The 12,205-nt window shown below is 48.4% G+C and overlaps 1 protein-coding gene across 1 annotated transcript; it reads right to left on the reverse strand.

Annotated features, from left to right (window-relative positions):
• Positions 1-3,151: 3,151 nt before the first annotated feature.
• Positions 3,152-5,154, reverse strand: LOC138493012 (pneumococcal serine-rich repeat protein-like). The gene is made up of 2 exons (XM_069620265.1): positions 4,930-5,154; positions 3,152-4,489 (listed from the first exon to the last, which is right to left on the reverse strand). The coding sequence occupies exons 1-2, from the start codon at positions 5,152-5,154 to the stop codon at positions 3,152-3,154; spliced, it is 1,563 nt and encodes a 520-aa protein (XP_069476366.1).
• Between the last annotated feature and the right edge of the window lie 7,051 nt (positions 5,155-12,205).

Below are 12,205 nucleotides of genomic sequence, written 5' to 3' on the forward strand. Positions count from 1 at the left end.
CCTGGTCAAGAACGGGCAGGTTCCATTGTGTATTTGTGGCAGTGTTTACTTTGCCAAGAGACTGAGTGAAAAAATTGAAAGAGTACAAGCGTAGATGAGAAGACCCAGTTGATAATGTATCAGCAGGTTTGGCTACAGTGATATGCAGGAGCTATCCTGTGCCAGAAACCTCAGAGCCAAGTGCCAGGAAGTCGAGTTGTCGAGGGCCCTTGTTCATCCCCATTCTATCCCCACTGCAACTTTTTAAAGAGGAAGAAATGCATGATGTGTAAAACAGCAGGGGTACTGGCACCAAGATGGAGGATAGAAGCCATTGTGATGGCCTTGCTTGGCAGAGGTGGAATGTCACAAATCAACTAATAGTGAGGCCAGAAAAAGATAAGTAGGTTGTCTGTAAAAGCCAACTCCCTGAGATTGGTGGCACATCCATCATGTGGCTTAAAGGATGCCCGCGACCCGGCCGCTGCTTTAATGTGATGCAAGCTTCCATCCTCAGCGAGTGGGGCTTTCTTCAGATCTGCCAATTGCACTCCTTTCCCCCCTTTTCGGTCGAGTGGGTTTCGTCCCGGGGATTCCCATTCATCCGGTGGCATCCCCTCGGAATCCAGCTGTCTGCAACTCCCAGGGTGCTGGCAGGGGAAGTGGTTAGTGTCGGACACACAAGAGAAATAGACCCATTAAGAACCAAGTATACCTATTCGTTAATGTCTACCTTTCCTTTGGAGATCACCTGAAAACAAAATGTGGATTATGCACATAAAACATATGGATCACAAATGGAAACCACACCATAAGTGTATCTCCTTGGATGCTTGACTGGGAGCAAAGGTGCAGGTTAGACATAAAATCCAATACAACCAAGGAACAATAGAAACAAATTAAACATTGCTACAAAGGTTCAACATCCATTCAAAATCTGCCATTTTAATTATACATCAACCTTTAACACTTACCAAATGAAGCAAATGCCAATCTGGAACTCTTTACTCATTTCTATTCTTTTTCCTTTATATAATTTTTTTTAATACACCCTGTACTTATATTTCCATTTATATACTCACCTGTTTTTCATCCCGCTTTTTTCATATACATTTTGAAATGTATTCACAGTTACTCACCTGATGTATCACTCCTTTTACCTCACCCCTTTTTTACACTTCAACTTGATATTTTCAAAAAAATATTATTCATACCTACTTACCTGCTATGGTGAATCTCCATGAGATAAAAATGCTTCATTTTCTGGATGTGACTACACTTTTCAATTCCTATTGGTTTCTCTAAACTGTTCTAATCTCCTCACTTCATGCTTCGGGTGGAACAGTTTAATTTGATTAACATGAACAAATTGTTCCACAGTTAACTCTCCCTCCTTTATAGCAATTGCGGTAGACCACAGGTGAAACCTTATCCACAATTTCAAATACAAATTGCATGGGCTTTTATCGAGTTGGCCAACTACCAATTATTTTCTCTCTAGAGAAAAGAATTTAGTACATTCACTGGGATGGTTCATGCACGGATACCCGCTATAGACTTCCAGCCCAAGGTCAACCAAAAAAACACACTATCTATTTAGCAGTGATCCATGCGAACCTCGCTGCCACTTATATCATATATACATTTAATACCAGGTGGTCTCAAAGACAGGGTTCTGCCTGGTTGCAAATCCCATTCATAAGTTAGAAAGGAAAAAGATTTGCACATTTATTTTATTATTAGATTGATAAACATAGCCAGCCAACACGTGTTTTGACCTCACAAAGGTCCTCATCAGGGCTGTAAACGTCTTCCAATACAAATAGTTTCTTTTTCATATAACAGAATATCAGGTTACTCTTGCAGTCTATGTGGATTGATCAATAGATAATTATTCAACATCAGGTCTTTCATTGCTCTACTATATATATATCTACACAAGCACCTTGGCTTGTATTCTCTTGTGAAATGGTCTCATTAAGGGTTCTCTCCAAAACTTGACTCCTAACTTTTCTTGGCTTGTTGGTTATGAAAATAGCAATTGCTAATGTCTCGGGATATGAAGGTGGCAGGTTAGCTCTAGAAGGATGTAGTCATTCCTCCTGTTGGAAAGTCAACCTGGTGTAGAATTTCATTTGCAAGTGTGTTTGTTGAGCACACTCGTTCCGTCATCGTAATCGCGAGTTCTCCACGGCGTGTCATTTCTGGAAAAGCCTAATAGCCGCCTGACAAAATGAAAGCATATTCCACTGAGTAGTTAAAGTTCTGGTAATCACTACATGTACCTAGACTGAGACTTTGTGCTAAAATGAGGATTTGTTAAATGACCAACATGAGTACATTGTCAGTGAGTACCGTACTCTCTGCTCCACAGGTTCTGTGGGATGCCTCATACATTTTTGGATGATGCACCTCTCTGGAATGCCATGAACCCCAAAAGGCAACACTATAATGCTAGCACCCTTACGTTCTGAGGGGCATATGGAGTTCTGAAAAACTGCTCCAGGTGCCGGCATGGACAGATGGTGCTTTCAAGTACCATCCGCAGGAGGTCTGACTCAACGTGACCTTTTTGTTCATTTTGCTCAACATCATCCGCCGGAATGTGCCCATGCCCAATGAGGAAGATGGGCATCCAGACTCGGACATGGCGGCCATGGCAATGATGGGGAGGCATCAAGGCCTCGACACCAAGGAGATCACATTGATGGACGTGTCCTGCTGAAGGAAATCATTACCAACTTCTTTCGATAGAGGGTAGTGCATCTCTACACAGTAGAACTTGGCCCACCACCCCACTATGATTTGGCAACGTGCCAAATGCAGCAATGGGAGAGACATGACAGCTGTGCTTGGTAATCAAAATGTTTTTACCAGGGAAGCATTAGACGGTTGCTGCTGCCCCATTGTGGTCACAGTTGTGGTCACAGTGGAATGTTTCAAAACAAAAATGTCTGGAACATTGTCGATCATAAGACGTTTCCATAGAGAGGCCATTCAAATATAATTCCTGGGTGATGTGGCTAAGGAGAAAGAACAAGAGAAGAGGTCCACAGAGAACACAGTTCAATGTGTGGGGCGTAAGATGCAGCATGTAGCAAAATATACAAAATAATGTGGCTACCTTTCCAAGGAAGGAAGAGGGGAATAGGAGAGAGATTGCATTATGTCACTACTTCCCCCCGGGCTGGCTGCTTGGGCAAAAGTGCATGTCTGGTTGGGCTCTGTTGTCAGACCATCGACAGATGGTGGGAGCAGCGGGGTGGGTGGGACAGGTGGGGGACTGGTCTGAAGATGCAGGAGGAGAGGAAGGAAGGGCTGAGGTGGAGGCCAGAGATGATTCCGTCCCATGCATTCCTGAATGTGTCCTAGGCACTGCTCGTGGCGGGACAGCAGCCTGGTCAAGGGTATTTGGGATGAACATGGTGCAGCCAGATCTCCACCATCTAGCAGCCGAGGACTTTATTGCATTGGGCAACAGGTGGAGGACTGCCAAACGGAGGTGGGATCCATGGCAAGTGGCCTGGCTCTGTCTGGAAGGCTGTTCTCGGGCCAGGCAAGCATCGTCCCTGGCCTGAGTGCTGGCTGCTGTTGCACCAGCAGCATCCGGAGCCGGGGCCAGCTGCACATCTTGCTTGGCCTGAGCACAGTCTGCTGCAGATGCATCTATTGCTGTGGTTGCATCAGTAGCAGCCTGCTCCTGGGCCAGCAGCACATCTTGCGTGGCCTGAGCACAGTCTGCTGCAGATGCATCTACTGCTGTGGTTGCATCAGTAGCAGCCTGCTGCTGGGCCAGCAGCACATCTTGCCTGGCCTGAGCACAGTCTGCTGCAGATGCATCTACTGCTGTGGTTGCATCAGTAGCAGCCTGCTCCTGGGCCAGCAGCACATCTTGCCTGGCCTGAGCACAGTCTGCTGCAGATGCATCTACTGCTGTGGTTGCATCAGTAGCAGCCTGCTCCTGGGCCAGCAGCACATCTTGCGTGGCCTGAGCACAGTCTGCTGCAGATGCATCTACCGCTGCGGTTGCATCAGCAGAAGTCTGCTCTTGGGCCAGCAGCACATCTTGCGTGGCCTGAGCACAGTCTGCTGCAGATGAATCTACTGCTGTGGTTGCATCAGTAGCAGCCTGCTCCTGGGCCAGCAGCACATCTTGCGTGGCCTGAGCACAGTCTGCTGCAGATGCATCTACTGCTGTGGTTGCATCAGTAGCAGCCTGCTCCTGGGCCAGCAGCACATCTTGCGTGGCCTGAGCACAGTCTGCTGCAGATGCATCTACCGCTGCGGTTGCATCAGCAGAAGCCTGCTCTTGGGCCAGCAGCACATCTTGCTTTGCCTGAGCACAGTCTGCTGCAGATGCATCTACTGCTGTGGTTGCATCAGTAGCAGCCTGCTCCTGGGCCAGCAGCACATCTTGTGTGGCCTGAGCACAGTCTGCTGCAGATGCATCTACTGCTGCGGTTGCATCAGTAGCAGCCTGCTCCTGGGCCAGCAGCACATCTTCCCAGACCTGAATTCAGGTTACTGCCGATGTAGCTAGAGCTGCAGATTCATCATCATCAGCAGCCTGATCCCTGTGCATCTTCCCTGGCCTCTTGCATAGCTGCCCACACATCTCTTAGCACTGCCACTCCCAGCTCGGTGGTTGCCTCGAGCTCTTACAGCACATTTTCCAAGGACAGATTACCCTCAGCCATAATTGGCCCCCACAGGGAACAGGCACCTACCAGTTCCCTCACGTTTCCACCAGCTCTCCCTAGGCAGCATTGATGACTGACATTCTCAACTATGTCAACCACAAGGTACTGGTTGGGGAGTAGGGTGGAGGACAGTTGATGTCTGTTCCCGGCTCGGGACTGACCCCATTATCCGGGGGGGAGGTGCTGTGAGCTCTGAAAATAACCGTGTTGTCAATGGCTCCACATGAGTTGTCTTGCCATTCAACCCCACCCGAATGTCCTCAGCCCTCAGCAGCTGTGGCTGCAGTTCAGCCAGGGTGACACTCTCAGCTGTTGTTGTGGCACTTAGGTTGCAGTACCAGTCGACGTGGCTGTGAAGCTGCCATGTCTTGCTTGAGGTGGTCTGGCGGTCGATGTTGGTGGCTGGTGGGGTTGTTTCACGTGGAGCATCAGAGTCTTCAGCTATGTACCGCCGCTGGCTTGCTTGCCCCTCCATGGCTTCACCATCATCATCGTCGTGCTCATCATCTCCCTCCTCATGAGTGTCTGTCCCGGTTTATCCTTGTGGGTGGATGTACAAGTTCAGGATCCTTCTGCGTGCAATACCTTCATGTGACGTCTATCTGCTGCACAATGCCCAATGTTATAGATAATCGCTCAAGTAAACGTTCTACAAAGGAATGGCAATGTCACTGATGCGGGTTGCGATGGATTGTCAGCATTGATTTTGGACTGTGCACACGACTCATCACTCCCCACCCTTCTGCCAATGCGACCGTGCCAGTTATTGGGATGATGGCATCAATGAAAATGCTGAAGAAGGGCCGTGTTTAATCAAAATGATGTACACTTATAACTGTTAAGTGGGCATAGTCCCATGGCTAACACTGCTTCGGTAGCTTCACCTGCACATTAATGTCCTCCTTCGTGTACCCTTTTCCTGCTCCCACCCCTGGCCAGGTGCATCATTCCATGGTGTGGCTGTGGACATGGTGCTTGCCACGCAGAAGGGTGTTGTGAGGTAATGGTGATGTGTGGATTGGCATGTGGGCACATGGTCCCTCCACCATGGCTGCCTTCACCTCAGGCAAACGGACCTTCACTTATCTGCATTTGTCCACATGTTGGTACATTGCGATTTACGTGTATGTTGCCTGCCAGAATGCTTGTTTGGCTGAGGAAGCAGGACCCTGGGGAGGGGCTGCTTGCAGAAGCCACATCAGCCCACCAAGACACCAAGAGCGCATGCGCAAGTGGCTGCGTGTTTCTGCACACATTCACCTGCCCATTCCAAGTTTCCCTTGTCACCAACAGTGCATGAGTAGGGATGACTGTGGGGTGTGGCACTGGGTCACCTGACATCACATCCCATGCATGGACATATGGGAGGACGTTTCCTGGCTGCGATGGACCACACACACTGGTGATTGATGTGTTGGTATACTTTTCCACCACACGTTGTGGTCCCCGGGATTGTCTTTCATTTGTCCTCTGCATGCTCTTCCCTCTCCATCTACTACATCTGCCTGGTTTTCCATCAGCCTGGATTTACCAGCTTGGGGTACACTAGAGAATGCCTTTGGCACAGGGGAAAATATCCGGGGCTACGCCAATGTCTGGACTGCCAGGACTCAGGGCTTGCTAGCCTTTTGGTTGTAGGCCCGTGAGCTTCTATCCGAGGCTACAACCAAAAGACTTGGGGCTATAGCCTCCCCAGTCCCCCCACCTCCCCGCCTCAGTGACGCCACTGCTTTGGCATACACCTGCTGTAAACACCTGATAATAGCAGGTGGATTCAATGGGGAACCATTGTCGACAGCTCCTACAATTGCCAGCATGAGGCATCTCCTGTTCTCTGAAATGGAGGGTTGACAAATGTCTCAAAACACGATCTAACAGGTTTCACACCTTCGTTAGCTACTTCGTCTCAGAAATATGAATTAAAGCTTAGAGGGAACATTTTGGTACTTGAGCCCTAACTGCACATGTCCCCTGTCTTTCTGTAGCATACCCTGATGGGGGCTCATTTGGTGAGTTGCTGGCGAGTTCAGGATTGCGTGTGCACGCACATGTAAATGGTGGCCCTGTTTCCATGCTACATGCTTGTGTACCAGCAATACTGATTTGTCGCACTTGTGCAGTTTGCAAATTGCAATGTGGCTTCTTTTCCTGCATGTGTACTGTGTACTCACCTTCACTTCAGTTTCAACTCCACTGATTCCCTCGATTCCCTCGAGGCGTGTGAGGTCGATCACAAGAATGGCCTGCTCGTCCCATGACCACAGCTCAAGCGCTGGCAGTGGTTTACCACCTCCTGTGCTCAGGTACTCCTTCCGATGTTGAGCCACCAGCATGTGGATACTCCTCTGCAGGTCCTATTAGTTCTTCTGGATCTGGGCCAGAGTATGTCAGGTGAGCATTCACCTGTGTGTGGATGGGTTTCCTGTTCCTGTTGCGTTGGTGGGCCAGTAACCTCTGGTGGCCAAGACCTGTGATGCACAGTGTCTTCTTCACTACCCTCCTCCCCCACCCACCAGAACTTTCAACTCATTCTCAGTGAACTGGTGGCAAGACTCGGCTATAGTCCTGGCGGGTGGATGGTGTAGTGGGCCAGAGATGGCGGGAAGATGGTCTTGTGCGGATTGGGCCACAGGTTGGGGTCACAGGATTGGGGAATCACTTGTACTGGGGTCGGGGTGACTGAGAATGAGGAAGAGATGACTCAAGCACAAGTCATGGAGGATATACGCCCTCATTATAAGTCTGGCGGTCTGGAAATAAGGGTGCCGCTAGCAACGTACCAGCATCCTTTCCGGTTCACCATACTACAACAATGCTGGTAGGATCCCACAACAGGCCTGACCTGCTGGGTTTTCAGGACCCTACCGGCATGTTTGTCACTAAAGCACCGTCACCATTAGCAACGGTGCAGGTGCTTCAGTTTCTCCATTTTCGTGAAGTCCTTTGGGAATGGGGATTTATCGTTTCTCCCACCTGCCATATCATCCCAGTGGCACTGGGAAGTCAGGTGGCAGAAACAGTGTTGCGGGTTGCTGCTATCCTGCCGCCTACCGGTGGGTTTTCCGGTAAACCCCGTAATGAGGGCCATTGATACCTTAGGCCAGATGGAGGAGCCAGGAGAAACATGAGTATGGGGTGTGTATGGAAGCTAGAGGTAGGATTACAGGCGGCAAGAAGGGGCCGCATGAATGGTGGGGCACAGGAGCCCAAACTCAGTCAAAGGAGAACACAGAGGCCAAAAGGGACAGTTACGGTCAGTGAGGGGAACACATAGTGAAGGGAGGGTCTAGTGGAGCAGGTACAGTCAGTGGAGGCAAATGCAGTCGGGAGGGGGGGGTGTCTAAGGACAGGAACCATCAGTCGTGGGCTAATGCAGTCAAGGGGGGGGCTAAGGGGAGCACAAACAGTGGGGGGCTCATGTAGTCAAGGGGAGCCTAAAGGGCAGGTACCATTAGTGGGGGCAAACACAGGCAAGGGGGCGAAAAGGGGATAAGTACCAGGGTGGGACCAGCATCAGTCTACAGGGGGAATTGAAGGGTAAAGAGTCAGGAAAAGGGGAAGGAAGCGGGTGATGGGGCTGCCAAGGGGTCGTGGGTCTCTTCAGAAGGCAGCGGTGGTGCAGTCAAGGGCGTTTGTTCCTTTTTCCTTGATAGCGGCATGGAGCTTGTTTAGGGGCTCTGGTGAGGCGTGTGGTGCTTGGATAGGGTGTTGTGCCATCTTTGTGCTCTTGCAGCGCTCCGGGGTTCGTCTGCATCACTCTGGGCTCCACATTGCTTGGAAGCAGACCCGGAAGCAGATGTGAACCACGTCACTCGTTTACGTGGTGCAAAGGCAAGGTGTATATGCCTCACATGTATGCCTTAAATAGCTGTACGGTCTATCCTTCTTGGGCATGGTCCTGGTAGACAACGAAATGGTGTGGGGTGGGCTCACTGGTCAGGCAAGAGGCAGGCCACAGGATCTTACTGCAAGAGGGCAGAGTTGAAGATGAAGAGGCATTGAGCCCTGGGCAGTAGGCAATTAGAAGGAGAGGAGCAGGGGCACATTGAGCAGTTTGGCAGCAACAGGATTCTGATGTTTGTTCAGACAGGAGCTCTGCGTGGGGTTGGGAGTGTTTCACAGCAGTCAAGAAAATAATACGGTGCTGGATGCATGCTTTTATGGCAGGGTCTACTCGGGGCTAGATTCGGAACCGATATGTACATTTCTGGTTGATTCTCTGCCCATATCAAAGCAAGCATTGACAATGCCAACAGTTTAGACTTCTGTGTATGCATCGGAAAGACACTTGCCAGGCACTTCCATAGTGTGAGTACCTGGGTATCTTATAGCAGTGCTGGGAAAATACCTAATACTTATACAAAAGCCAAAATGACTAGCGTTGCCTGCGAGGAATTTGACCATCTGCACGGTGGGTGGGCACTCACCTGGGCTTTTTAAAAATTGTATATGAAATTGAAGGATGGTAGATCAACCTCTGGAAAATGTGTGGGGCTAATCTGCACACATTTTCCTATGCTCACTGCAGAACATACACATAGACCTGTGTACTATGGGTGGAGACAGTGTGAACCATTCCCCCTCTCTTCTGCACTTGCACGTTCTGAGCACTCACAAGGCATAGTAGGTTCATCTCCCCCCACACTGTATTATATATTTGAATGTAGGTATTTTCAATGTTTCTCATCCCCTTGTGCCCTCCCTGTTGCCCTGTGGGCGCTTTGAAACAGAATTAGCTTACTATATAAGTGCCTAACAAACGAACAATAAGTAAATAAAATAAATACAGGCACAGTTGGGATCTCACAGGTGGAGAACACGATCGATCTCAGAAGGGGGAGGGCCAGTCTAAATAACTATCAAAGGCTCCATGGATTGCCCTGTCCATTTGCTTACCCTATGCAGATGGTAGCAGCAAGTAACATAATTAACAGATCAATAGAGTACACTTCAAATAGGCCCACATGGGGCCTGGCTGCAGAGTTTAACAAAGGAGACAGGAAACCCCAACACCGTTTATATTCACTGTGTCAACCTGAAGCAAGCTCCCGCCTCTTAGTATCAAGGGCAGTGACCTGTCATGTCTGGGACTATGTGTTTACAGTAGACAACCCCCACAAGGGGACCCCATTCAGAAGGTATGAGAATGTAGTTTGCAGGAGACAGAAAGTCTGTTTTCGCTGCAGCTTCAAGGGAGATCTGCCGCTTTAATCAGGAACCACAGAGAGCTCCATTAACTAGAGAGACCCTTTGATCCATAACAGACAGGGAGAAGGGTGGGACTTAGTATTACATGTTTTCATCCTCCCTTCAACATCTGCCAGGGAACAGAGGGAGATACTGTATCCAGATGAACCGCCAGCAGCTCCAGAACCGGTACCCAGTTAGCACACAGCATGACCTGCTAGGCTCTGCAGCAAGCTTCCTAAATGGAAAGTGCCAGAGAGTCTCTGAACCAAACCAAGGACAAGGCAATTGCCTGAAAAAAATCTCCTCAGCTTTGGGCCATCCACCATAAAGGACAACACAAGCCCAGTGAAGAAGCTAGGAAAAGTGCATCGACAAGCATCTTCCAGCGTCTGCCTTAAAGGACATTTTTGAGCCAGTTGAGCCCCTCGAACTGCAACGGACTGCCACACAGACTGTTGTCAGACATCAGTCGCTACCGTCGTCCGAGACACCTTGACCAGTGCTTCAGAAACACCAACCAGCACTAAGACAATGATTCCTGATCCTGAGCCACTAGGTAGGCCAGCCTGCAGCCGTCCGCCCAGCCTCGCTCGCCGAACTGCCTGCCGCCTGATACCCGCAGCTGTCTTCTATCTTGAACTCTGTTGCAGAGGTTGCAAAGCACCCTGAAACTGGCTTGACCATGTCGAGCACCAAGAACTTCTACAAGCACAAGATACTCTGATGGACCCTAGTGACATTTTACGACCCATTGCTCCCTTTGTGCTGAAACCAAGTATCCTTGAAATATTGCAATTAATTACTTTACTGACTACCCTCCTGTCAGTATTCAGAGTGCATCCCTTTTCCTTCTTGAAACTGTCTGTCCTCTGTATTCCTTTACATGTTTTGTTGTATTTTGTAGTGTTCTAGAACAGTCCGTTGAATTATAATAAAGTAGATATTTGTATACAACCTTGACTGGACAGTGCCTTCTATCATTCGGTAATAATTGTATTTTTGCTGTGTTGCAACTAACCAATGATCCACGAGCTTGCAGAGATAAGCTTGCCATTCCGTCCACATTACCAAAATTGGACAAGGAGGTTTCTTATTTGCTTGTGTTTCCAATTTATTCGGATCCCTTCTGGTGTACTAGAGATGTGGGGCTTATTGATGGTTAGAAACCGATATTCCTCCCTGGACCACTGGTGCCCCACAAGTTGATTTGTCACATTGCCAATGGTTGTTTTAACAGGAGTTCAGTGAAGGAAACACATAGTGCTTATAAATCGAGTGGCTGCAGGCAGACCTGGTTAAGACATTTGTATTACACCAAAAGCTGATTTACAGCTCCGATGAAATCATTCACCCTTAGAAGACTGCTTTGAAAGAATGCTGGCAGGCACTTCTAGTGCAACACTTGATGTTCAGGATTGATTAAAGCGAGCTCAAGAGTTTCCTTGAGTAGGGGTTTTGGGCGTGAGGGGTACAGGAGATAGGTGGGAATGGCAATAGGTATTAGCATGGCCATGGGCAGTCAATGAGTGGGCAAATAACCTAACAACACCTACTAGCTGTGTGTCCCACCTCAAATGCCATTGCTCCCTATGTGTACACTAATGCAATCGTTTTGACTTATAGGTGATAGCCCAAACTAATGACTAAGTTATAGTTTTCAGACTGATATCATGCAGGATACTAAACCTACTTGGAATTCATGTTTACAAATCCATTGTTAGAAACATGATATGGTGTTTGGAATTCACAGAAGAAATGTGATTGCACTGTCAAAGATCTATCGTGATTGTTTACATGTCTATTTGTGACAAAGACATTGACAGCGGAGAAGTGATAAAGTGACTAGAGGGCCAACAGACTTTAGCAGCGCTCCCAGCACAAACTAACACAGTTATTCACAAACAGTTTGTCTCGGGAGGATAAGGGAGGGGCAACTTACTCGCAAGGCGACACAGAGCACCACAGGTTCGATCCCCGGGTCCTTGCTTAGAAACCTATAGGTATTAAGCACGTTACAAATAACCTATCATATCATAGGTGTAGACCAAAAACGTCTTAAAGGAACCTTTGGATCACCTAGCTGTATAGCAAGACGATCTCAAAACTCCCAGCAACTCCCTCACAATTACTCGGACGGAGTGCAGATATGAGAATCCTGTTTACAAGACAGTTAGGAAATAAAGAACTGGAGGTCTACATGTACAAATAGAGGAAGAGATTAACTAGTATTTAGGGTGTACGAAATGTTTTGGGGTGCACACTGGGGTAATGTTTTAAAAGTAGACTTGAGCAATTTGTAAAGTAGGCCATTGGCTTTACGATAGTGTTCGTTTTTT

Source organism: Ambystoma mexicanum, chromosome 10, assembly GCF_040938575.1.
Source record: "Ambystoma mexicanum isolate Mex_15411 chromosome 10, UKY_AmexF1_1, whole genome shotgun sequence".
NCBI classification, from domain to species: domain Eukaryota; kingdom Metazoa; phylum Chordata; class Amphibia; order Caudata; family Ambystomatidae; genus Ambystoma; species Ambystoma mexicanum.

Bases quoted from the DNA above. Each gene is read 5' to 3' on its own strand.
- LOC138493012 (XM_069620265.1), bottom strand. From the start codon at position 5,154: ATGGAGGGGCAAGCAAGCCAGCGGCGGTACATAGCTGAAGACTCTGAT. The intron at 4,490-4,929 runs GTGGGGTTGAAT...ACCTGAATTCAG, and splicing joins TGAGGGCTGAGGACATTCGG to GTCTGGGAAGATGTGCTGCT.